A 24,177-nucleotide genomic window follows, 5' to 3' on the forward strand; every position below is an offset into this window, starting at 1 on the left:
AAGGAGCCCAGAATGTCCCAGAATGGCAACAAGACTATTCTTCTGGATGCATCAGCAGGAAGTTACTGGTCGTCTTAGGGCAAGAGGGCCACATTCTCTTATTTTGGCCAGTCTGACATCCTGGCCCCAGACTTTAAATCCAGACACACGATCAGTGGTGAGAGGTGCTGCGAGTCTAGCTGCGGCCTCTCGGAGGGTGTAGCAGCCATGCTGCCAAAAATATGTTCATCTCTGACATAAAATGACAGAAGGAAAAATATTTATTTTTTTTAATCTTAGAAATATGGTCCCACAAAAAGGCCAACACTTTTTCAGTTCATCAGCCTGACCATTCAAGAAAAGTTCTTTCAATTAAGAGGTAAAGGATGTCAACAAAAGCAATTTTAGAGGTGTGCTCAGATAAAATTATTTCTCATAAACCAGTAATCCAGGCAACCTTGGACTTCCAGTTCACTCAGAGCTCCTTCTGTCTGTCATGTACAGTCCCTGAAGGAGAAAAGCAAGTAAGAGGTTGTCTGCAGACAAGGCACTTCAGAAACCACCAGGGAGAAAACCCAAGTCCACCAGGAACTGCATGGTGAGCCTGGGAACCCAGAGGGCTGCCAGCGGACAAGAAGGCTGGACCCCCAACCTCCATAAGCACAGCTTCACTCTCTCTCCTGCCCAAACACTGTTCCACCTGGCTTCCAGCGCCTGCCTCGGCCCTGCACTGCCCGCCTGGCCTGGAGGCAAGAAACCAGGCCTCCTGGCCGAGATGAACACTGCTGCCTGCAGCTCTGGCAGCTCCTGCGGCCGCCAGTGAGGAAGGCTTTCAGAGGCCCCTCAGGGGCCTACTGCAGGAGCAGTCCCTTTTGCAAAGACAACAAGTTAGTGCAGATCAGCACATTAGCAAAGCAAATATTAAAAATTCTTTAAAAGCTGGTTAATACTCCCAATTTCCCTCCCGATTGTCTGTTCAAGCTGCAGCCTATAAACCTGCTCGAAATCAGGAAAGAATCCTTCCTCCGAAGGTGCCCTGACTGAAGTGACTGCAGCCCATGGGACAGCACGAAGCCCCCGCTTTCGGACGGTGATCACGTGACACCTGTGACCCCTGAGAAGGGCTGATCTGAGTCCAGGCAGCAAACGCAACCCCTTCTTTTCTTTGGGGGCTTGTGTTTAATGCGGGTCACTGTGATGGAAGAAGCAGTCTCAGTCTCTCTCACGTCAGGAGCACAGACAGCGACAGGGGTCCTGGAGCTTTGCTTCTCCTGGGTTTTGGTTGCACACCTGAATCCCAGGAAACAGTGTGACACGGTGCCAGTTTACTGCCTAATATGTCCAGTCTGTCAGGAGACTCAGGCAAGGCGGGAAGGGGAGAGTCATGCTCCAAACAGAGGCTGGCCAGGGAGTGCGGTGTCCTCCTTCGTTTGGCCCAGATGAGGCAGCGGCTCCTTTCCAGAAGTTGTATGAGGGAAGAGCTGGGCTCAGGTCAGAACTGGACCCAGCCTGCACCTGGCTGAGTCTGGCTGGAAGGCGACCTATAAAGGGAAGAAAGGGAGGGGGTGGCAGAGTTCAAATGTTTGAAAATACAAAGCAGATAAAATGCGGCTTTGCTCTGGGCTGAAACCGTTCCAAGAAGTTAGTCCTTGAACCTTCTGGAGCAGGGGTCAAATCTAGCCCTCCGCCTGTTTTTATAATCAAGTTTCACTGGTGCACAGCCACACCCATTCATTTCTCTACTGTCTGTGGCTGCTTTTGAACTACAAGAACAGAACTGAGTGGGTGGGACAGAGATCATATGGCCTGCAAAGTCTAAACTATTTGCTATTTGGTCCTTTACAGAAAATGTGTGCTGACTCCTGTCCCACAGCCTGCCCATATAAACAACGGTGCAATAGGTATTTAGCATCTTTTCACCCCGACCCCAACTAAAGGCTTGAAATTATATGGAGGCAGAGAAGGCAAGAGACCTTGCCTCAGAGGCCCCACGAGGATGGGACAAGGCTAGAACCCAGGTTAACCCTCAGCCCAGGGTTCTGGGGTAGCTGGGAGGAGTGGGGGGAGAGGGAGGTACTGGAGACAAGCCAAAGCACTTGGCGAGATGGGTTCAAGACCAGAAAAATTTTCACAAGGTGGTCCCGGGCCACCTAGCAGTAGTGAGCAGCAAAATGCCTTAACCGACAGAGAGTGCCACCCAAAGCAGGCATTCGGGCTCCATCCTCAGGCTAGCCTGAAAATGCCCAAATCAGAGCTCCTGCTCACTACGTCAGAAGGCAGGCACTTGGAGCAACCCCAGGTTTTTAAAGCAGCAGCCCTGGCCCTAGTCCCACCACAAAGAACGTGACCCTCCTCACCCTGTGGACTTGGTGAAGTCTCCCCAGATGTCGGCGGTGGCAGGAGTGGCAGGCTTAGGCTGCGGCCAGGACACGGTGGCACCTCCTATCGATGTCCCCGAGTCCAGCGGGGAGGGAGAGAAGAGGAGACAGAGGAGTCAGAGACCTCTCTTTTTGGCTGTCTCAGTGACCCTGCAATCAGTCTCGTGATGCCAAGTGGCTGACAAAGACACACACACAGATGTAATTTTGGGCAACAAAACACCAATAAGCTGCCATGTTTCTGGCATCTTCTCATGAGCTCTTGAAGGCTCCTGCAGAAAAAGCAGAAAGCCACATACAGGGTGGAGGGGAGGGGCGCCCATGAGGGCGAGTCACACGTCATCCATCACTCATACCTGAAGCTGACCTTGTTTTCAACTGTTTATGTTGGAAATCTGTTTAAAATGTACCATCTCCTGCCCTAGCTTCGTGAATGGAGAATGCTCAGCCAAAGTGCAAGGTCATCTTCACACAGAGCCTTTAGTTCAGTGTCTGGATCGACCAAACGAGAAAATGATGTGCCAGACATGCACCAAGCCCTGGGAGCCAAACTGGTTAGGGTTAGGGAGAACCTTCCAGAAGAGGTCCTACAGAAGCTACTATCTGTGCATGCCTCTCCAGCGATGTGGGTGGCACCATGGGCTGCAGTGCCTGCTTCTGTGTTTCGGCCCCTCCCCCAGGGCTGCCAACTGTCCTTTCTGAAGGCCCTACACCTGCCGCCCTCCACTTTCTCCTGAATGCGCTGTTTCCAATCTGTGCTGGGCTGGGAGACCAGAGAAACCAGGGCCTTCGACAGTTTAGTCTTACAGTTCACAACATGCTTAACAGACATTATCTCATTTGAACCTCACACAGTCCCTGGGGGAAGATGGGCCGGGACCAACTGTGTGACTTTATCCAGGTCACTTAAGCCTCGGTTTCCTTCTCTCTAAAATGGGGACAGTAACAGTAACTACTCCATTAGGACTGGTCTGAGGGTTAAATGAGTTAATATATGCAGAATGCTTAGAACAGGCCTAGCACACAGTGACGATGACAATATTAATAAAATAGGAGCTAACATTCAGTGAGCGCTTACAAAGTTCTAGGTACTGTTCCTAAGTGCTGTGCGTGGATTAGCTCATTTGATCCTCACAAGAAACCTGTATGTAGTATCATTACCACCCACATCCTACAGATGAGAAAACCGAGGCTCAGGGAAGTAGGCAATTTTCTGAATGTTGCACAACTGGAGAGCTAGAATGTGAACTCGGCTGGTCTGGTTTCGGAGCATACAGTAAGTGCTCAATGAATGTGAGCAACTCACGACTTCTCATCTGACATCATTTTGTTTGCAGACATGCTCACTGTCTGTCTCGCACATTAGAACAGAAGCCTGAGAACAGGATCTTGGTACTGTACTTGCAGTGTCCCCAGGGGCTAAAATGCTACCTGGTACATAGCAGGTACTTCCTATTAGTCGTTAAAAATGCACCAGCAGGGGCCGGCCCCTTGGCCAAGGGGTTGGGTTCGCTTGACATTGGGGCAGGGGGTGCTTCAGCTCCACTTCAGCGGACTGGGGTTCGCTGGTTCAGATCCTGGGCGTGGACCTACACACTGCTCATCAAGCCATGCTGAGGCGGTGTCCCACATAGACGAACTAGAATGATTTACAACTAGGACATACAACTACGCACTGAGGCTTTGGGGAGAAAAAAAAAAAGAGGATGATTGGCAACAGATGTTAGCTCAGGGCCAATCTTCCTCACACACAAAAAAAGCACCAGCAACTGAGGGAAGGCTTAACACAGGGACTTCCAGATCTTTGTGAGCATGCAGATTCCTGCCCCTACCCCAAAGCAACACCTAGGCAGGTGGTCCTATGACCGCACTCTGGGAAACAATGCTCAAAGAGTAATTCCTGTGCAGGGCAGGGGCTTGCTGACTGCTTCTCCTGCCACTCTCCTGGGCTGGGGTGTTCCCCACAGGGCTGAGGGTTGAAGCCTGACCTCCAGATGGGGGAGCCGATGTCCAGCACCCTTAAAAGGCAGGCTCTTGCCTGAAGAACCTAGTGAGAGCTGTGAGGAGGAAGCGCACTAGTGACAATCTCCCAGCCTGGGGGAGGCCAGGAGCATCAAGCTGGGCCCAGCAGGCAGGATGGGGAGGTCGAGGCAGTGGGCTGGCATCCCAGCACTGTCAGAGGCTGGCTCTAGGAACTACCCTCTGGAATGCAGGAGTCTCCAAAAGGCAGTCCTTGCGCCCTGCAGCAAGCACCAGCACAGCTTGCGGGGGAGCTGCCTCAGTGAGCACCCCAATGGCCTCACTCAGGAGCCTGCTCCAAACTAAATCTCCAATTTCATTTCCCACCACTCACCTCGGCATACTTATGCTGCAGACAGCTCCCTACATACATCAGGTGCTGAGCCTTAGCCACGCTCTTCTCTCTGTCTGGGATGTCAAGTGTCCCCTGCCCCAATCTCCTCCCTTCAAGGCCCAGCTCAATGCCACCTCTTCCATGAAGCCTACCCAGATGACACCAGCTAGCAGTCAGTCTGGTCCCTGTACATTTGGTCTATGTGCCCATGAACCCCCCTCTCCTACTAGCTATGAGCTCCCCATGAGCAGACCGTGTCTCCATCACCCACTCACTCAATACCCACTGGGCAGCCTCTGAGAACCAAGACCCATATGCTGATGATTTCACAGCAAAAAACGACTTGCAGTCCCTGCCCATCAGGGGAGGACAGACGCCCTGAAGGGGTAAATGGTGGCTATCAGGGGAACAGAGGAACCCCTTACCCAGTGTGGCAGGATCAGCTTTGTGGTGCCCACCTTCCAGTTTGTCACATACAGGTACTAAACGAGGGATGAGCGTGAGTGAAGGAGGAAAGCCATGCGGCCCCAGCTGCCAGGTGGAAGAGGGAGCCGCAGGTGCAGGTTTAGCAGCAAGTACAGTTAGGCCCGAGCACTGACCTGAGCTGGAAGCAACTGCTGGCTGGACGAGGGACCCCCCCACAGAGAACTGCTCCCCAGGAGGGATCAGGGTGGAAGTTTTGCCCCCTGGGGGAGGGGGAAGCAGGCTCAGTCCTCCTGTGCTGGCAGGCCGGGCTCGGGGCGTCCCAGCTGCTCCTTCTTTCTTCTTCATGTTCTAAAGAGAGGAAAGGAATGGGAACCAGTCGGTTCTGCTGGAGTCCCACTGCCATCAGAAAACCCCACGAGGGGGGCCAAGGCGATCCCCGAGACCCCAGAAGTCTGTATAACAAAAAGATGGTTACGGGCCGTCCAGCACTTTCATCCTTATGAGTTGCAGTCAATGCATCGCTATTCTAAAACTATCGCAAAGACATTTAATTTCAAAACTCAGCACCTGACTTCATTAATCATCAGGGAAATGCAAATCAAAACCACACTGATATGCCAACACACACACACCAGAAAGGCTACAACACAGAATATTAAATACTGCCAAGCGTATAGAGCAACCAGAACAGCCACACACTGCTGGGGGAGTGTAAACTGGGAAAATTACTTTGAAAAATCGTTTGAAAGAATCCATAAAGCTGAACATATGAACTGAGGACCCTGCAACTGCGCTCCTAGATACAGACCCAAGAGAAATACAGACATATGTGCACCAAAGACATGCACGTGACCGTTCACAGCAGCACGACCCGTAAGAGCCCCGAACTGGGAACTATGTCCACCACCAGTTAAATGGGTGAATAACGGGACATGTTCTCATGATGGAGCACGCCACCACAAGAATGAACACACTACATGCAACAACACAGATGCTCTCACAAATACTAAGTTAGTAAGAGAAAGAAGTCATACACAAAAGATTACCAAGCTTATGATTCAATTCATAAGTTAAAAACAACATCCGGGGTATTCAAAGTCAGGACAGTAGTTACTCAGGGGGGCAGTTCCTAGAAGGGAGCAGGAGAGGGCCTTCCAGAGGCTCATCATCTTCTGCTTCTGATCTGGGGTCTGGTCTGCCTAAATTTGGTTTTTAAAAATTCACTGAGTTCTGCATTTACAATTTGTGCACGTTTCTATATGCATACCATACTTCAATAAAACATTTAAAAAAACAAAAACCAAAACCTGAGCACCAAGTGTGACCCAGAAACCAGCACGGGTTACAAAGATGAAGACAATACGGTTCCCCACTCATAAGGAGAGCAGCAGCTTCATCAAATGAGTCAAAAGCCCTCGAAGACCTCAGTGTGAGTTCAGCTGTGCTGGGTACTTCTGGCTCCATGACCCTGGGCGAGTCCCTGAACTTCTCTAAGCCTCAATTTCCTCATTAATAAAAGGGGAGGATGCGTAATTCGTAAGAGAAAGTGCCTAAAAAAAAAAAAAAAACACTACCTGGCACACAGCTGACGCTCATTAAATGTTAGTTTCCTCCAAGTAAAAGAAAGAATGGCAGCCCCACCAGTCCACTGGATAGGACCTGTATTTTCTCTTAAGGGCCAGCTGGCCAACTTCAAGGGTCCCAAATCATCACCAGCACGAAGCAGAAAAGAGGAGAAAGAGACAGTAAGTAAAGAGGAAGAGCATTATTTCAGGGTTATAAAATTTCTTCAAAAAACACTGCATTTGGTCCTTGGTTCCCCCAAATCACTCCAACTCCACCCCTGTAGCCAGGCCAAGGCAACATCTTAGCCCAGCCTTTTCCTGCTCTCGACAGGAGATAAGGGGGGAAAGCCAGATGCAGGGCAGCTCAGGACGAAGACACAGGGAGGCAGGACAACACCACCAGCAGAAGCTACCGAGACCCCCAGCACTCACCTCGACGCCCTCCTGCCCGGAGCTCCCCCAAGTCTTCCTTACTCAAGGCACGAGGCCAAGATGCAGCTTGGGATGAACAGACCACCCCTACTCTAAGATCCAGGACAGAAACGCCAGCTCCAGCAGCAAGTGACTGATGCTCCTTCTCATCTCAGAGGCTCTGCACATAGCGTTCCCTCTGCTTGAACCACTCTTTGACCCCTCTTCCCTTGTTTACCAGTCACCTCTTCCAGGGAGCCTTCTCTGGTTCCCTAACTCTGGGCTGCATGCCTTTCCTCTAGGAGCTCATGGCACTGAGGACATTCCTAAGTCGGAGCACCTCTCCTGCCATGTTGTGTTGTGATCACATCTTGACTCGCCTGTCTCAGCTTAACTGTGAGCTCTATGACAGCTGAGCCCTCTGGTTCACTCCCAGCATTGTACCTGGCACAGGGCAGTGCCCAATAAACATCTGCTGAACCGATAGAAGTGAACTGTGAGACAAGAGTGATGGGCGCTGGGCTAGGCTTGGTGTGGTGGCCACAAGTATCACCTGACCATGGCAACACAGCCAACCAAGGGGGGAACTCACGGCAATGTTGAGCTTGATGGTCTGGCCCTCCTTGAAGCCTAGGTCCAATTTGGGGCCTTGGTCTGGGTTCTGGGCCTGTTTTGCAAATTCACATTGCTGTTTCACCCACCTGGGGAGAGAACAGGAAGAAACAGGTGAGGAAGAGACCGGCTGCCCCCTTCACTCGCTCACTCAGACCTGCATCAGTCCACAGGAGGCTTTTATTGCAGCAGCGTGGGAGAAAGAGCCAGGCTTGGAGCTAGGCCTGAATTCAAACCCTGGCTCTGACACGTAAGCAGCTGCATGCACATCGGCTTCCTCATCAGCAAGACAGGATGACAATTCTCTGTCTTAAAGCCTGCCATCAGTGCTCGACGAGATCACCGATGCAGAGGGTCCCAACACCGGTCTTCAGAACACCTGGGAACCTAGCCCTCTCCTCCCAAGCACAAGGCATGAGAACTAAGACAAGGTCTTAGCACCTCCTAAGGGCTCACAAGGCAAAAGGTGAGACAGGCACACATCCAGGAGGCAGACAGCAACACAGAGATCCCCACCCTCCATACAACACCCATCCAGGAGCCACCCGGGGAGGGGCACCACATAAGGGAAAAGCCACAGAACCCCCCGCAAGCGGCTGCACGCTCCACACTTGCTCGGAGCCAGAGGGGGAGGCCTACGGACGGCAGGAGAGCAGTCTTTCCTGCCCTGCCTTTTAGCTTCAGAAAGGACCACCAGGGCATCTGGTGGGTGGCCTGGGAGTCCCAGCACACTTATTACATCACGGGGGAACAGGCCCAGAAAGGCCACAGGGGCCTGACAAGGATTCTGGCTGCTCAGGGGCCTGGTGAGGGAAGAGATGTGGCACCTCAAAGGCTGGGCCAGCTGACAAGGGTGACAGAGATGGCCTTGGGAAAGAGAGACAACTTCAAAGCAGAGGTGAGGATTGGCAGTGCACAGAGAAGGCAGCCTGCCTCAAAGGAAAAGTGAGTTTTCCTGAGGCTCTGCTGGCAGACAAACCACACGCAACCAGCTGGGTACCCCAACCCTGGAAATCAGCCTGTCCAGGGAGAGAAGGGAGGAGGCATTGAGTGCGTGCCTCCTGGAACCACTCACTTGAAATGGTCCTGCAATGCGACATTGAAGTCGAAGGCATCACCTCGGTCCCCGAAGCCAATTCCAATGAACGCCCGTCGCCCTGGCGGACAACACATGATCAGGCCACTTTGCCGAGGAAGAGGAAACCCTTCTCAAGAGGAGGAAGCACCAAGACCCACGCCTACCGTTTCCATCTTCAATGCGGATCACGAAGTACCTGCTGGAATCCGTCACGCTCTCCACGGCTGTGCCAGGAAACTGATCCACGGGGGCCTGAGCAAAGAGCTCCCCTGAAAGCAAAAGTTAGGGTGAGCCTTGAGCCCCTCCCACCCTGATCTTTCTATCACATCCTGGGGCCTTTTTCCTGCGAGGCAGATGGGCAAACCTTACTCTGAGATTCAAATCAAATCCATTCTGGCTGAAGGGAAGACACAGGAACATAACCAAGGAAAGTGAGAGGTGGCTTACAGGTCAGACCTAGCTCACAGTTCTAATACTTTTAATTTAACTGCCAAACATTTCAGAATCAAATTACACATAAAATAATCTAGATTTCTGGCTTCTCTTAAAATCAAAAGCTCTAGCAATGCGGGGCCTGAATTCGCACATGAGAACGATGGGCTGAACAGCCGTTCCATCTGCCTCACCCACTTTCATTAGCTGCCTGCACCCTGAGGGCCCTGAGCAGGTGAGCCCCGGTCCAGGTACATCACACCTTCTGAAAAGGCCTGGTACCCGGGGCAGGACTGCAGAGGAGCTGTGAACCCAGTGGAAAGGAGGAAGTTTTCTACCCAGAGAAAAAAATCTGAAGCAGGTTGATTTAATCTCAGAGACAAGACAAAAGAGGGATTGGTTTTAAAAGGAGCCCTTGGGAAATACATCCCACTGTCAGCCACAGATCCCTAGGGCGCAGTGCAACAAACACATACTGTGAGCATTTATGACCGGCATCATCTGCATGTGTTCTGACTTCTGATGGCGCTTTAAGTATTTAACCAAATATTTTCTACGGGATCCTATGGTTCAGAGGTGACCGTGCAATCAAGGCTGAACTGAACAAAATCAGTGGCCCCAGAGCCTGGAGCTTCTCGTCAATTTCTCTGCCGCCCCCCTAGTTTGGTACCTGGGAATCTGGGACTTTCCCGGATGCCTTCAGCCCAGAGCAGCAGTTCTCAACCAGGGGTAATTTTGCTCTCCCTTCCCCCAAGGGACATCTGGCAACATCTGGAGACGTTTTTCGTTGTCACAACATGGGGGGTGCTACTGGTATCTAGTAGGCAGAGACTAGGGATGTTGCTAAATATCTTAAATTTGACTCGACAGCCCACAACATTCACCTGGCCCCAAATGTCACTAGTGCTAAGGCTGAGAAATCCTGACCTAGAATGACTGGAAAGCAAGAGACAAACATGACCCAGTGGGCATGACCCTGAGCCAGGGTCCTGCAGGCGAGGCTCAGCCCTGGGCAGTGGCTGCTACACTAGGCGGGCACCTTAAAGTCAGTTCTCAAGGCTCCCAGAGAATAGGTGTTGCCATTCCCCAAAGCGACACCACCTGGGACATCTCAGCCAATCTCACAGCCAAAGTTCTCCAGCCTAGTCGTGGCAGCTATCTCTTCAGACTCCTCCTCAGTCAATACTCACCCTGCCAACCCCACGCTCCAGAACAAATCAATGCCTTGGGTCACCTCACGGTTCACACAGCAACTGGATAAATATGTGTTCACTTCATATTTCCAAGAACCTTGTGAAGTAGGAGATAACGTGATCTCCATTTCAACAAAAAGGAGGCCAAGGCGCCAGGGGTCACATGGCTCATCCAAGGTCCCACAGCTCAGACACGAGCGACACAGCTCTGAGACCAGGCAGCCAGTTCTGCCTATGAATTTTTGCACTTTGTTCTGCCCCATAAAGGAAAACGTCTACGCATTAGAGAAAATAAACGACCGAAAGCTGAGGCACCTGACCGAGTGGGCACTGCGCCCCACCGCTGCTCTGGGGGCTGGGGCCGGGGCTATGCCAGGCGCTGTCGCCCTCCGCAGCTCACCCAGAGGCAGCGGTGACGCAGGACTTCCAGAGAGACTTCCCCAAAGGTGACATCTGCCAGCTGACCCCAACACAGCCCAGCCTGGCTTGTCCTCTCACCGCAGAAAGAGCTGAGTAGGACAGTTTCCAGCTCTTTCCGTTAGCGGGCGCGGTCAGTCTGGGGAGTCACCATTTAGTCGATAAACAGAATTCCTGAGTAGGAACTGGAGCTCAGCAGCAGGGGGCTGTGCATCTTCACCCAGCTGATCTTCAAGGCAAGCTCCAGGGCTCCCTACTCGGGACCAACCCGCAGGTCTGCTCTCCTTGGGCTCCAAAATTAGCATTTTCTTAAGGACCCCCAGAGGGAACAGCCGCTTGACAGGAAATACTCCCCTTGAGACCTGGGGACAGTGGTTTCCACAACTAAGATGGGGGAACGGAGGAGGCTGAAGGTGCCCAGACCCCTGGGCGGACTGGCCAGGCCCAGGCTGCCTCTCCCTTCACAGAGCAGGCGCACACAGGCCTCCCCTGCCTTTACCTGAGGTCCTGTCCTCCAGCTTGATGTAGGCCACCTGCCCTTTTGCAGTGATCCGCAGCCGGCCACTCCATGATGGCTGGTCTAGCTGCCACTCCGCAGCCCTAAGGGGACAAAAACCATTGAGCCTCGGCCAGAGGCTCCTGCCCCAGCACTCCAATGCCGGGGCGGGAACGCGCAGGCCCTGCGGGCTGCTGGCTCTAGACCAGGGGCTGGCAAACTCTCTCTGCGAAGGGCCACAGATCTCGGTCACAACCACTGTGCCGTTGGAGAGTGAGCGCTGTCACAGACAGCACGTGAGAGCTGGTGCTTTAAGTATCTCAACCAAATGGCTTCTACCGAGCGCGGCTGTGGTTCAGTGAAACTTCATGGACCCTGAAATCTGAGTTTCATATAATTTTCACATCATCAAATGTTCTCCTTTTAAATTTTCCCCATTCAAAAATGTGAAAACCATTCTTAGCTTGCGAGCCATACAAAAACACAGTGGGTTGTAGTTTGCCGGCTCCTGTTCTAGGCTATTGAGCCCTTGTCTGAAGGACTTCCAGTTTTCTTTCTGCAGAGGAAGCAGCTATTGGGGCCTGTTGTTTGTTTAAGATGCTGCTAGGCTGAGGTGGTCCGAGTGGCCATTTGGGACCACCGAGACCATTTTGGAGGAAAAGGACAGAGGGGAGCAGTAGTTCCAGTGAGGAAAGTGCGTGGGCGTTTAAGAAACATACTCTCAAAGGTATCCTAGGCAGAAAGAAACCCAGGAACCCATGGCCCTACAGCAATGCCCACTTTTGGCATTTTTGAAGCAATGACTTCACACTTTAGCTCTAAGCAGCAGCTCAGTAAAACCCCCAAACAGCAGGAATCCTGGGTGTTTCCAGGGGGCTTTTCTCGGAAGTCCCTAAGCACACGCCAGTTCTCAAGAACTCTGAGACAATGTAACTGTGGGCGCAAGCTGTTCTGAAGGCCACACAAATGCAGACACTCAACTCACAAGTCAGCCAACTCAGTTTCAGTTCCTCTTACTGGGGCAACAAGCCTTAGACTCAGGCTCAGCCGAGCTCTATGCCAACCAGCCGGCCCTGACACTTGGTAACCTCCCCCCTCTGGGGGACGCAACCCATTCTACTCAAGGGGGTGGGGGTAGACGACCATCCTTGGTTGGTGGCTTGGTTGGATGATAGAAAATAAACGTTTTTGTTATTGTTACTATTGTTGCTTTCATACTATCTTAAAATTATGTCACCGATGTAGTAGGTGTTCAATAAAATACTTGTTCAACAGAAAATCAGCTATAAGCCTGGGTCCACACAACTGGAAACTAACAAGAGGCCAGATATGTGGACACTCTGTCATTCTTGAGGTGCAGGCCAATCCTGTATTTCCAAATAACTAGCACGAATATCACCTTCAAGAGCCCTCCCCCCCAAACCGCACCCCCCCCCCCCCCCCCCCCCCGCCCAAGTGGCACGAAAGAGCCCTAGGCCAGGTTGTCTGGATCAGGTGTATCTTTTTCCTTTTATATCTCCGGTTCCCTTTCGATAGGGAATCCACACACATGGTAACAAAATGCAAACAGAACAAAAGCGCGGGCAGCGAAGGGAAGTCTCCTTCCGACCCCCGTCCCCCTCCCGAGGGAAGTTTCCTGTTCCCTTTCAGACACTCTAGACATTTACGAGCACATTTCGTCTCCTGTGAACATTTCACCAGAGAAACGCGGACGGACTCCCCCCACCGCCACAGGCAGGGACGAGCGGGGAAGCTCGTGCGAAGGGAGCTGGGCAGGGGGGCGGCCTTCAGCTGCGGCCATCAGCTTAAAGCTCCCCGGGATGGGTCCTTCTGGCCAGTTCCGGGCTCCCTTCCCTCCCCTCCGGGATTTCCGCGAATGATAGGGCCTCCCCCACCTTAAGGCTTTTCAAGGATCCCTTCAAAGCCATCAGCGCGGAAAGGAAAAGGTTTGTGACATGACCGGTCCCCACCACGTTTAGGGTACCGGGGAGCCCACTGGGTCCCCAAGCGCTAGACACGGCCTTAACGCCTTCCCTGTCGCCGGAAGACCCCTGCGTCGGACTCAGACGGCCAAAAGGCTGGGTCCCCCTCCCTGCTCTGGCCTCGAACTCAAGGCGCCGCAGCATCACCTCCCCCTCACCCCTCAACCGGCCGGGGCTGCCCTCGGCTCCCGCAGTGGGTGTGTCGGGGCTAGCTTGACCGGCGGTGGGGCGGTCACCTGTAGCCACGGTTGGTGGCCCGCGGCGGGATGCGGTAGACATGGACCTCCGGCTTGACACAGAGCACCGACTCGTACTCGCCCTCCTCCATCTCGACGCCGGGGCCCACCGGACTTCCGGCTCCTTGCCCGCCGGGGCCGGAAGCGCCGCGACTCTATGACCCGGGTCAGGCTAGAGCGGCGCCCCGGGGCCTCAGCACCCTCTCGCCCGCGCGCCCTCTGCTGGAGTCTATGCAGAAGTCAAAATAGAACGATGGACACCTGAAATTTATATAGTTATAAACCAATATTACCTCAATTAAAAAAATAAATAAAAGTATCTGTTCAAGAGAAAAAAAAAAAAGACATGCGGCGAATGGACCCAGGAGCCAATCTGATGAGGACCAGGGTCCTCAGGAGACTTCCCCCTCCCACAAGGCCCCAGGAGGAAACTTCAAGGCCGACCCCAGCGTAATCAGAAACTGTTGTCTGCTTATGGCTCATCTCCATCACCGCAACGCTTAGACGTGGGGTCCAGCTGGCTGAGATTCCTGAGATTCAAAGCTGTAGCTACCTACGCAGCTCACCTGAAGCCTCTCTCTCGTCCAGGGTTTGTTTCCCTCTGCTGTTCCTGAATGTCTTCCCTTCTCCCGACTCTGTAAGACTCGACTGAGGCTTCTCCTCCTAGAGACATCCTTACCTGACCCGCCACACGAAGTAGGATGCCCCTACCCTGCCGCCCTCATCCTAACCCACCATGTGCCCAGGGCCCCCTGTGGCCTTGACTCAACAATGAGTTCTGTTCAAAGCAACAAAGTTTAGTAACATAAGTAACTAAAAATAATCCCAATCTTCACTTGGATTTCTCACAGAATGCTACAGGGGATACAATGTCTAACCACAATCAAATGCTTAAAATCTCTCCTCCTCCCCGACCTGACTCTCATTCACTCCGCGAATATTTGGTAAGTGCTTACGATGTGCCAGGTCCCTCGAGGGGCAAAGCGGATCCCAAACCTCTGATTCACTGAATGCTCCCAAACGTTCTCTGCCCTCCTTTGCCCTCTCCTGTCTCTCTCCTTTTATTCACTCTGTGTAAGCTCTTTGCTACAGAATTGATCTAACCTCCTAAATTAAAAAAAATTTATTGTGGTAAAATATACATAACATAAACTTTACCATTTTAAGTGTACAATTCAGTGAAATTAAGTACTTCACAATGTTGTATAACTATCGTCAGTATCTATTTCCAGAACTTTTCATCACCCCAAACAGAAACTCTGTACCCATTAGGCAATAACACCCCACTTGCCACTCCCCGAACCCCTGGTAACCTCTATTTTAGTTTCTATGCATGAGTTTTCCTATTCTCAATGCCTCATGTAAGTGGAATCATACAGTATTTCTCCTTTAGGACTGGCAAATTTCACTTAGTTTAATGTTTTCAAGTTTCATCCATGTGTCAGCATTTCATGCCTTTTAATGGCTGAATGATATTCCACTGTATGGATAGACCACATTTTGTTTATCCGTTCATCTGTTGATGGGCATTTGGGTTGTTTCCACCTTTTGGCTATTTGTGAATAATACTGCCATAAACAGTGGTGTACAAACACCTGTTCGAGTCCTTGTTTTCAAGTCTCTTGAGTACGTATCTCGAAGGGGACTTGCTGGACCACATGGTAATTCTATGTTTAGTTTTTTCAGGAATCACCAAACTGTTTTCCGCAGCAGATGCACCATTTTACGTTCCCATCAACACTGAGCAAGGGTTCTGATTTTTCCACATCCTCGCCAACACTTATTTTCCACTTTCTTTGATAACAGTCATCGTGATGAGTGTGAAGTTAACCTCTGTTTATGTGAATTGATTTAACCTCTCATTTCAACTTTGCTCATTACCCTGATTCTCCACAACAAAGAAGAAATTGAGAAATCATCCAGAAAATGAGGTTTCTTCCTCTAAGTTCTTTGATCCTGTCTCTCATTTTCCTGAACTCCTGGGGAAGCAGATAGAACTCCCCTTACAAGGTGGAGGGGGAGAGAAGTTGCTAGGGGAGGGGGGGGCACACTCCCACACTGAGAATCTTAGCCGCTCACATTCTCATCATTCTGTTTATCTGCTCTCCCACTAGACTGTAAGCTTTCTGAACGCAGGACCCTGTCCCTGCCGCCTGTGGACCCCTGTATTCAGTGGCACAGGGCCTGGCGCAGAGTAAGTGCTCAGTGAATGAATTAGTGAGTGAATGGGTGTGTGTGTGTGTGTTCAGTTGGCTACATCCCAAAGCCAAGTGGCAATTTGGGGATAGGCCGCCATGTTTTCTCTTTCACATTCTGCACAACGCAGGGGAAAATAGGGTCTCCCAGGAGTAAAGAACCTCGACCCAATGAGTCAGAGAAACTTCCAGCTAGGAGAGCATCTATGACCAGCTCTCAAGAGCTGAACTTTGGGGTAGTGGCCACCGTCAGCACCAACTTCCACCACTTCTGCTCTGGAAGCCAAGCAACGTGAAGGCAGCCCATGGTGACTGTTTTGGGCCTTGCCATGTGGCTGCCACGGATAGGAAAACTTCCTCTCATGAACTTTGAAGGGAATCATCACCCTGTGCTGGGGCAGCCGGGTCTTCTGATGTGTCCAGAGCACTTTCAGTTCAGTTCAGTCTCACAAAGACGGGCCTTGAGCACCTATTGTATGCCAGGTCCTGGGTGCTGGGGCCACAGAGATGAGGCCAACCCAGCTCCTGCCTTCATGGAGCTCACAGACCCAAGGAGACAGGAAAAGAGTCATTTGCAATGCAGAGGGAAAAGTACTATGATGGAAGAAACTCATAGGGCCTGTTGGAGCGAAGAGAAGAAAGACCTCCCTCAGCCTAGGGGCAGTCAGGGAAGGCTCTCTGGAAGAGGTTACCTTGACACAATAATCCCTGTGATGTAGGCAGCGTGAGGATTGTCATCCTCACTGTGTGATGGAGGCCAATGAAACAGTGACCAGCCCAGGGAAACTACAGTGTCCTCTAGGCAGAAGAGGCCAGATAGTCCTTTACCTTATTCTCAAACTCCAACTACATGGCTGGACATTCCCAAAACGAGTTCCTGAACCTCTGCTGCCGGGAATAACTGGACCTGCTGTCAACAACCAGGTTAACTACGTTACTTACCAAACGAACTCAATTCAGCCCAACAGGCAGAGCATAAGCTCAGACAGAGCCCATCACATGTGTGAGGAGGCGATCAGAGGAGCAGAATCTTGCTGTGTTTCATCCAGCTGCTTTCTGGTAGGTCCAGGGCCAAGGTGGGGGGTCTGATGTGAGCAGCTTTCCCTGGTGGCCTCCAGAAGTATATAGTATAGGTCACTTGTTATCTTTCTTTGCTGTATTTTTCTGCCACTGTAGACATTGCTAAGAGAAATTCCCCCATTTCTCAGATGAGGAAACCTCTTCCCAAAGGGCACTCAAAACCAAAACAATCTTGAAAAAGAACAAAGTTGGAGGACTCACACTTCCCGATTTCAAAACTTACTGCACAGCTACAGTAATCAAGACAGTACAGTACTGGTATAATGATAGACTTATAGAAAAAGGGAGTAGAATTGGGAATCCAGAAATAAACCCTCACATTTACAGTCGGTTGACTTCCCATAAGCGTGCCAAGACAACTCGATAGAGAAAGAATAGTCTTTTCAACAACTGGTGCTGGCATGAGGTATCCACATGCAAAAGAATGAAGTTGGACCCCTACCTCACGCCATATACAAAAGCTAGTTCAAAATGGATCATAGACCTAAACATAAGAGCTAAAACTATACAACTTTTAGGAGAAAACATTGACATAAATCTTCATGATCTTGGATTTATGTTATAATAAAAAGAATCTGATGGATTCTTAGATATGACAGTAAAAGCACACACAACAAAAGAAAAATAAGTAAATAGGACTTTAGCATAAACACAAAACTTTGTGCTGCAAAGGACAAAAGTCCATGTAATGTGAGAAAAATTTGGCAAATTATATATCTGACCAGGGCTTGCATCTAGAATATATAAAGAACTCTCACCATTCAATAAAAAGACAAATAACCCAATTTATAAACAGGGAAAAGATCTGAATAGACATTTTTACAAAGAATATACGCAAATAGCCAATAAGCACATGAAAATTTCCTCAACATTAGCCATCGGGGAAATGCCAAAAGCACAGTAAGATACCACTTCATACCCACACTCACAGGGATGGCTAGACTAAAAAAAAGACAGTAACCAGTGTTGGGGAGGATGTAGAAAAATTGGAATGCTCATACACTGCTGGTAGGAATGTAAAATGATGCAGCCACTTCAGGAAAGAGTCTGGCAATTTTACTCAAGAGGCTAAACATAGAGTTATTACATGACTCAGCTATTCCAGCCCAAGGTATATACCCAAGGGAAATGAAACGCATGTTCACACAAAAATTTGTACATCAATGGTCATGGTGACATTGTTCATAGTAGCCAAAAAGTCGAACCCAAATGTCTATCAACTGATGAATGGATATACGAACTGTAATATGATCTTGTATCATGGAATAAAGGGCTGTACGAACAACAACATGGATGAAGCTTGAAGATACTCTGCTAAGTGAAAGAAGCCAGTCACCAAGGACTACATGTTGTATGATTCCATTTGTATGAAATGTCCAGAACAGGCAAATCTATAGAGACAGAAAGTAGATTAGCTGTTGCCTAGGGCTGGGGGTGGAAGGAGTAAGGTGATGGCTAAGGCGTGTGGGGTTTCTTTTTGGTCTGATGAAAATGTTCTAAAATTGAGGTGATGATTGCACAATTCTGTGAATATACTAAAAGCCTTTGAATGGTACACTTTATATGGGTGAGTTGTGTGGTATGTGAATTAAATCTCAATAAATCTGTGAACAAGAAGAGGACTAAACGGGGCTGGCCCAGTGGCTCGCACGTTCCACTTTGGCGGCCCGGGGTTCACCAGTTTGGGTCCCAGGTGTGGACCTGTGCAGCGTTTGTCAAGCCATGCTGTGGCAGGCGTCCCACATATAAAGTAGAGGAGGATGGGCACAGATGTTGGCTCAGGGCCAGTCTTCCTCAGGAAAAAGGAGGAGGATTGGCAGCGGATGTTAGCTTAGGGCTAATCTTCTCACCAACCCCCTCCCCCCAAAAAAAAGGACCAAGTGCTCTGAAAGGGGGACATAGTCCGTATTTGTGCCCCACCCCGCTCAGTTCTGTCCTCGGATTCCACGGCCTTCTGCTAGGGTTGGGGCTTCCCCTTCTTGTCCAGCTCTCCCAGAGTTTGTAAGCTCCAGATGGGGATGGAGAGGGGGCTGGGTCCCCTTTGGCCTCTGGCCTCCTAGAACTTCAGCTTGTGGAATATTGGGGCCTGAGGGTTCTGAGGTGGAGACAGTGGACAATGAGGGGCGGGTGTGAGGAGTCTGGGGGCAAGGGGAATTACCCCCAGATGGGCACCCCTGTGGCAGGAAGGCTCAGAGGAAGAGGCACGCTTAGGGAGCCCTGATGGGAGACGGCAGGGAGAAGAGAGGCCCTCCAACGGAAGAGAGAGGGGCCTGGTCACAGCCCTGACATCTCTAGGTCCTCTGGGAGCCTGCAGCTGCGCCTGGGGTGAGGGGTCCCAGGGGAGCGGAGGTCTCATTTGCATTGTGGGGGTGCAGGCTTAACTGCAGAAAGCATGGGAGGGTGGGTAAGGTTGAGAGGAGTGGGGGGTGGATCTGAGTCAGCACTGTGAGGGGCCCCTCCTCGGTTCCCCTCGTAACCCATGAGAGCCATCAGAACACCCAGTGTGTCCCCAAGGCCTGACGTTGTGCCTAGCACGGGCCCGTGTCATTAAACGATTGTTGATTGCGTAGGTAAATGAGTGAACGGCTTAAGCTTCTTTGGAGGCAAGATAATATGGTGAGATAAGCAGCCTTGGGAGGCCACAGGCCTGGGTTCGAATCTAGTTTCTCCACAGACTAGCCTGTGGCATTGGACAGGACACTAGGCTATTCTGCGTCTCGGTTTCCTTATCTTTTTTTTTTTTTTTTTTGAGGAAGATTAGCCCTGAGCTAACTACTGCCAATCCTCCTCTTTTTGCTGAGGAAGACTGGCCCTGAGCTAACATCCATGCCCGTCTTCCTCTACTTTCTGTGTGGGACACCTACCACAGCATGGCTTGCCAAGCGGTGCCATGTCCACACCTGGGATCTGAACTGGTGAACCCTGCCTGGGCCGCCAAAGTGGAACGTGCGCACTTAACTGCTGCGCCACTGGGCCGGCCCCTCTTTATCTTTAAAACAAGGCTGAACCCACTCACGTCACAGGGTGGCTAGGAGAATACGATTTGCAAACATGTCCAGCAAGTAGAAGGTTCCTCCGTGGGTGATGGCTGGCCTGCTATGATTTAAAGTGGAAGAAACACCATCAAGATCTTCAAGGGGTAGGATTTGCCCCTAGAAACTGGTTAATGGTGAAGAGGGGTCCACGACGTACCATAGAAATGGTGTTGATGTTGCTTCACAGGAATTCAGAGGCTGGAGAGAGGGCTGAGGCGGTTGGGAGCTTAGAGAAGAGGTGGGAGCTTGAAGGCTGGGGTAGGGAGGTGTCAGAGAGACAGAAGTAGGAGGCCAGCACCAAGGCTGGGGGTCTGTGGGGTTAGGACCGTAGGGGTGTGCCCAGACCAGAACAGAGCGTCTGCTTGGGGGATGGTGGTGTGGCCGAATCTGAGGCTGGATGGCAGAGGCAGAAGGAGCGACACTAAGAAAGGCCTTGGAAAGAGCAGTGTCCAGGGCAGGGTGGGGGTGCTTTGGCAAACTACATATTGCCACTGTAGACCTTAGGGTCCCCAGGACAGATGTTCCCAACTCCGGTTCCTTAGTCCCAAGAAGAGCTTGGCGTTTTCACGTATAGCAGCAGCAACCATGACATTCTTGGGCTCTCTTTAGAACGCGTGTTCGTCTATTCAAGGCTCTGAGAAAGTCTTGCAGGAAAGAGCTGGTTTCATTTTAACTCAGCACTTTCCAAACACCTTTGGCTTCATGACCGTTTTTTTGTGATTCACCTTGTGGGACCAATATTCTGGAGAACACCTGAGAGGAAATGCTGCCGTCGGGGAGAGTGCCCGGATTTTGTGATCCAACAGGCTGTGGTTTGATTCCTGGTCTATGACCTTGTTGGTATTGAACCCTGGGTGAGTCACTTTACTCCAGAGAGCTTCCTCTTCCTCAGGTCATTGTGAGAATTAGGAAACATATGTGGGTAAACTGCACGTGGCTGCTCTCTGGTTTTGCTGCACCCTCCTCCTGTGCCAGGCCTGGCCCTCTGTATTACAGGCTCCATGTGGGCTGCTGAAGAGGCGGTTAGGTAACGGGCTTGGTGGAACTGTCATTGAGTTTCTCCTGTGGGAGCTCAGTGGCTGATGCCCCTCACTTGGTACCCTTGCTGGCCCTGGCACAATGGACAACAGAAATGCCCAGGTGTACATGGAGAGTAGGATCAAGGCCCCAGGGGCCCGGCCAGGTCCTGGCCTGAGGACTGCCAGCAAGAGGGCTGGTGTTGAGCCCATCAGATCAGTGGTTAGCCAGGTAGGGACCTGCACCTCATATTCTGATCCCTCACTCCCAGCAGGCACCTTTCCCCTCCCCTGCCCAGGTTTTCTCTCCAACTGCTTTAATTAAGACAGTTACAAGTGACACAAAACCCATTTCCAACTGGATCAGGCAGGAATCAGAACACAACAGCTTGGGTAACTGACAAAGCTACCAGTAGACTTCAGGTATGGCTGCATCAAGGTGCTAAACAAGTTTCTCTTGGCTCTGCCTCTCTCTGTGCCATTCCCAGGCAGGCTTTCCTTGTAAGATGGCAGGAATTGCCCTGACCACTCCAGGCTTACATCTTCACATCTTATATCCTCTGGCATAGCATCCCCAACAGGAGAAGAAACTCTCTGGTATCACTGTCATTGGCCCAGATTGTGGTCGCATGCTCACCTTGAACCAGTCACTGTGGCAGGGCAGAGTGGCCCGGATCTCTTGGTACAATGGAGCCAGAGGTGGTACTCAGTTGGCTCCACTGAGCCCCATGGGCCGAATTGAGAAGGGAAGGTTCCCATAGAAAGAATGCTGGCTTCTGTTACCAGCAGAGATGCTGGGTGAGCAAAACAGGAATTGCCTGCTTACTCTACTTGGTGCCTTCCATGGCCTCCAGCTCCCTTATAACCTTTATTCCCTGGCAGCTGCCCGAGGCTTCCATCCATGACCCTCCCCAGCCCCCAGCCTGTATCCTAAGCTTTCATCACACCTCTCAGCCTCTTTCCATCAAATATTTTTTTTAAGCACCAAGTGGTGTGAACTGAAAAAGCACGGAGAAGGTCCTCCTCCCCATCTAGTTTCCCCAGAGCCAAAAATGTCACCATAAAAAGTCAACATTATAAATCCTGGCTCCCCTGGGGGCAGGGAGACAGCCTGGAGGGGGGTCTTGGAAGGAGGCTGGGGCAAACCTTCAGGGCTTCCTTCACTCACTCACTGATTTTTTCAGCGAGCATAGTCGTGGGGTCTCAGGCCTGGCACTCAACCAGCTGTGTGACCTGGGACATGTCGCTGCACCCCTTCGCACCTCATTGTTCCATGTGTGTCACGATGAGGACTAGCTGGGTTTCGTCCCTGGAGGCGCCGGGCACGGGCTCCGCCTCGGGGCAGGTGCCCTCAGTGTTGGCTCGCGGCGGAATCCTGCATTATAACGATCATCACCAATTGCGTGAGCCGGGTTGTCCAGAGTGTCCTGACTCAGACGAGTCTTGGAGCTGGCTCTGAGTCACGGCTCAAGGTCTCCCATCTAGGGAGTGACAGACCCAGATGGGCAACACAACCCAGTTCCAGAGCCTGAGCTCTGAAGTCGTGGAAATTGTGGAAGCCTCTCTCCGACCTTGTGAGGGTCTTGAAGTCCTCCAGGGTGCTCTGGCAAGCTGTCCTCAGTGAGACCCCCTGGCTCAGGCACCACTCCGGACGCCAGATTCAGGCTGGAGCTGTTAGTGCTGACTGGCAGCCTCTCGGCTGGGCCGGGCCCTGCACCCCAACCTCTGTCTCTCCCTGGCTCCTGCCTCCTCCTCGCCGCTCTCCAGCGCCTTCCCCAGTTAGGCACAGGATCTCTCTGTCGCTGAGGCTGGGACGATGCCCAGGGAGTGGGAGGAGACCTCGGGAATGTGTCTTCTTGGCCAGCCCCTGAGCCAGCACTGTGGGCATCTCTGTTCCAGGTGGTGTTTCCAGATGCTGTCAGGATGAGCAGCAGGAAGCAGCCCTTGTCAGCTCCCGGAGGGCCAGAGAAGGGGCCTGGACACAGAGAAGCATCAGAGGAGGGGCCTGCAGAGGTCAGGACCCAGGAGCAGAGGCATCTGACGGGACCAGGGTGAGCTGGGGCTTCCAGAAAGCCAGTCCAGGAGGGAACCCCTTGTGAGCCACCTGGCGGGGAGAGAGAACTCCCAGCCAGGTCAATCCTCCCAGCCACCGCACCGGCACCCCTCTCTCACAGCACGAGGCACATGCAAAATGACTTGGGGTAGCCTCTTGTCTGAGCTCCCCACTAGACCACAAGCTCCTCTTATGTGTCCTGTTCAGCCTCAAATGCTCATGCCTGGGACTGTGCCTGGCACACAGTAGATGCTCAATAAATATGTATTCACTGAATTAATAAAAGAATACATAAAATATGTATTCACTGAATTAACAAAAGAGAGACTGAGAGACACAGAAACACACATTTACATGGTATTATTGTTATTATTTTCTAAGTATTGTATATATTTTTAAACTTTACAGTGAGAATGTATTCCTTCTTCTTCTTTTTTTTTTGGTGAGGAAGATGGGCCCTGAGCTAACATCTGTTGTCAATCTTCCTCTTTTTGCTTGAGGAAGATTGTCCTTGAGCTAACATCTGTGTGCCAATCTTCCTCTATTTTGTATATGGGACACTGCCCCCACATGGCTTGATGAGCAGTGCTAGGTCAGCACCCAGGATCTGAACCCACAAACTCTGGACCTCTGAAGTGGAGCATGCAAACTTAACCACTACACCACAAGGCCTGCCTGAGAATGTATTCTTTTTAAAAATAGAAAATCGAGACAGAGCCAGAGAGAGGCAAAGAGAAAGGCATGGGAAACAGGAATAGTAAAGACTAGTTAGCTTATCATTTCAGTTTGATTGTAACCTAAAACCTCTGAATAACCTTTTCTCCATGAAAAGAGAGAAATCAATTACGGCCAGGCTTGAGCCGCCTGACACAGATGCAGCATACCTCGCCGGCGGAAATACAAACCATTTCAACACTTCTGCTTAAGCAACTTAGCGACTTGTGTAAATTGCCCTCAAACTGTCTTTACCTTCATTTCTAGAAATATACCCTGGGGAAATAACTGGAGATTCAGGCAAAGTTTTACGCACAAAGATTTTCACTGCCACATTACTTTAAATACCAAAAAATTGGAAATGCCAGTGTGCTCTAAATGCCCACAACAGGGGAACAGCTAAGTAAATTATGATTATCTATAAAATACAGAATTTTATACTTTCATTAAAAAGCATATTTATGAAAGATTTTTGGCATGGGAATAATTTAGGCTATAATATTACTTGAAAAAAGGTTATAAAATT

General features: G+C 50.9%; 2 protein-coding genes across 14 annotated transcripts in view; one reads left to right on the plus strand and one right to left on the minus strand.

Moving 5' to 3' along the window:
• Positions 1 to 242: 242 nt before the first annotated feature.
• On the minus strand, positions 243 to 17,055 carry NECAP2 (NECAP endocytosis associated 2). Of its 2 annotated transcripts, none has more exons than XM_070260885.1 (9): positions 14,125 to 17,055; positions 13,559 to 13,819; positions 11,344 to 11,444; positions 8,967 to 9,071; positions 8,800 to 8,881; positions 7,705 to 7,813; positions 5,310 to 5,484; positions 2,337 to 2,421; positions 243 to 1,520 (listed from the first exon to the last, which is right to left on the minus strand). In XM_070260885.1, the coding sequence occupies exons 2-9, from the start codon at positions 13,648 to 13,650 to the stop codon at positions 1,472 to 1,474; spliced, it is 798 nt and encodes a 265-aa protein (XP_070116986.1). In that variant the 5' UTR covers positions 13,651 to 13,819; positions 14,125 to 17,055; the 3' UTR covers positions 243 to 1,471. The 2 variants fall into 2 exon arrangements, with proteins under 2 accessions (XP_070116986.1, XP_070116987.1); XM_070260886.1 differs by having other exon boundaries at positions 13,559 to 13,787; positions 14,125 to 14,338.
• SPATA21 (spermatogenesis associated 21) overlaps positions 16,457 to 24,177 on the plus strand; it is a 53,434-nt gene continuing 45,713 nt past the window's right edge. For 4 of the 12 annotated variants that reach the window (XM_014737654.3, XM_070260882.1, XM_070260878.1 and 1 more), the window contains exons 1-2: positions 18,936 to 19,158; positions 22,784 to 22,935. In XM_014737654.3, coding sequence (XP_014593140.3) covers positions 22,808 to 22,935 — 128 coding nt within the window. In that variant the 5' untranslated portion in view covers positions 18,936 to 19,158; positions 22,784 to 22,807. Of the gene's footprint in view, positions 16,813 to 18,930; positions 19,159 to 19,856; positions 19,973 to 20,477; positions 20,723 to 21,183; positions 21,308 to 22,783; positions 22,936 to 24,177 lie in introns of those variants that run through there. The other 8 variants (XM_070260876.1, XM_070260879.1, XM_070260877.1 and 5 more) reach the window with 5 other exon arrangements.

Source organism: Equus caballus, chromosome 2, assembly GCF_041296265.1.
Source record: "Equus caballus isolate H_3958 breed thoroughbred chromosome 2, TB-T2T, whole genome shotgun sequence".
NCBI classification, from domain to species: domain Eukaryota; kingdom Metazoa; phylum Chordata; class Mammalia; order Perissodactyla; family Equidae; genus Equus; species Equus caballus.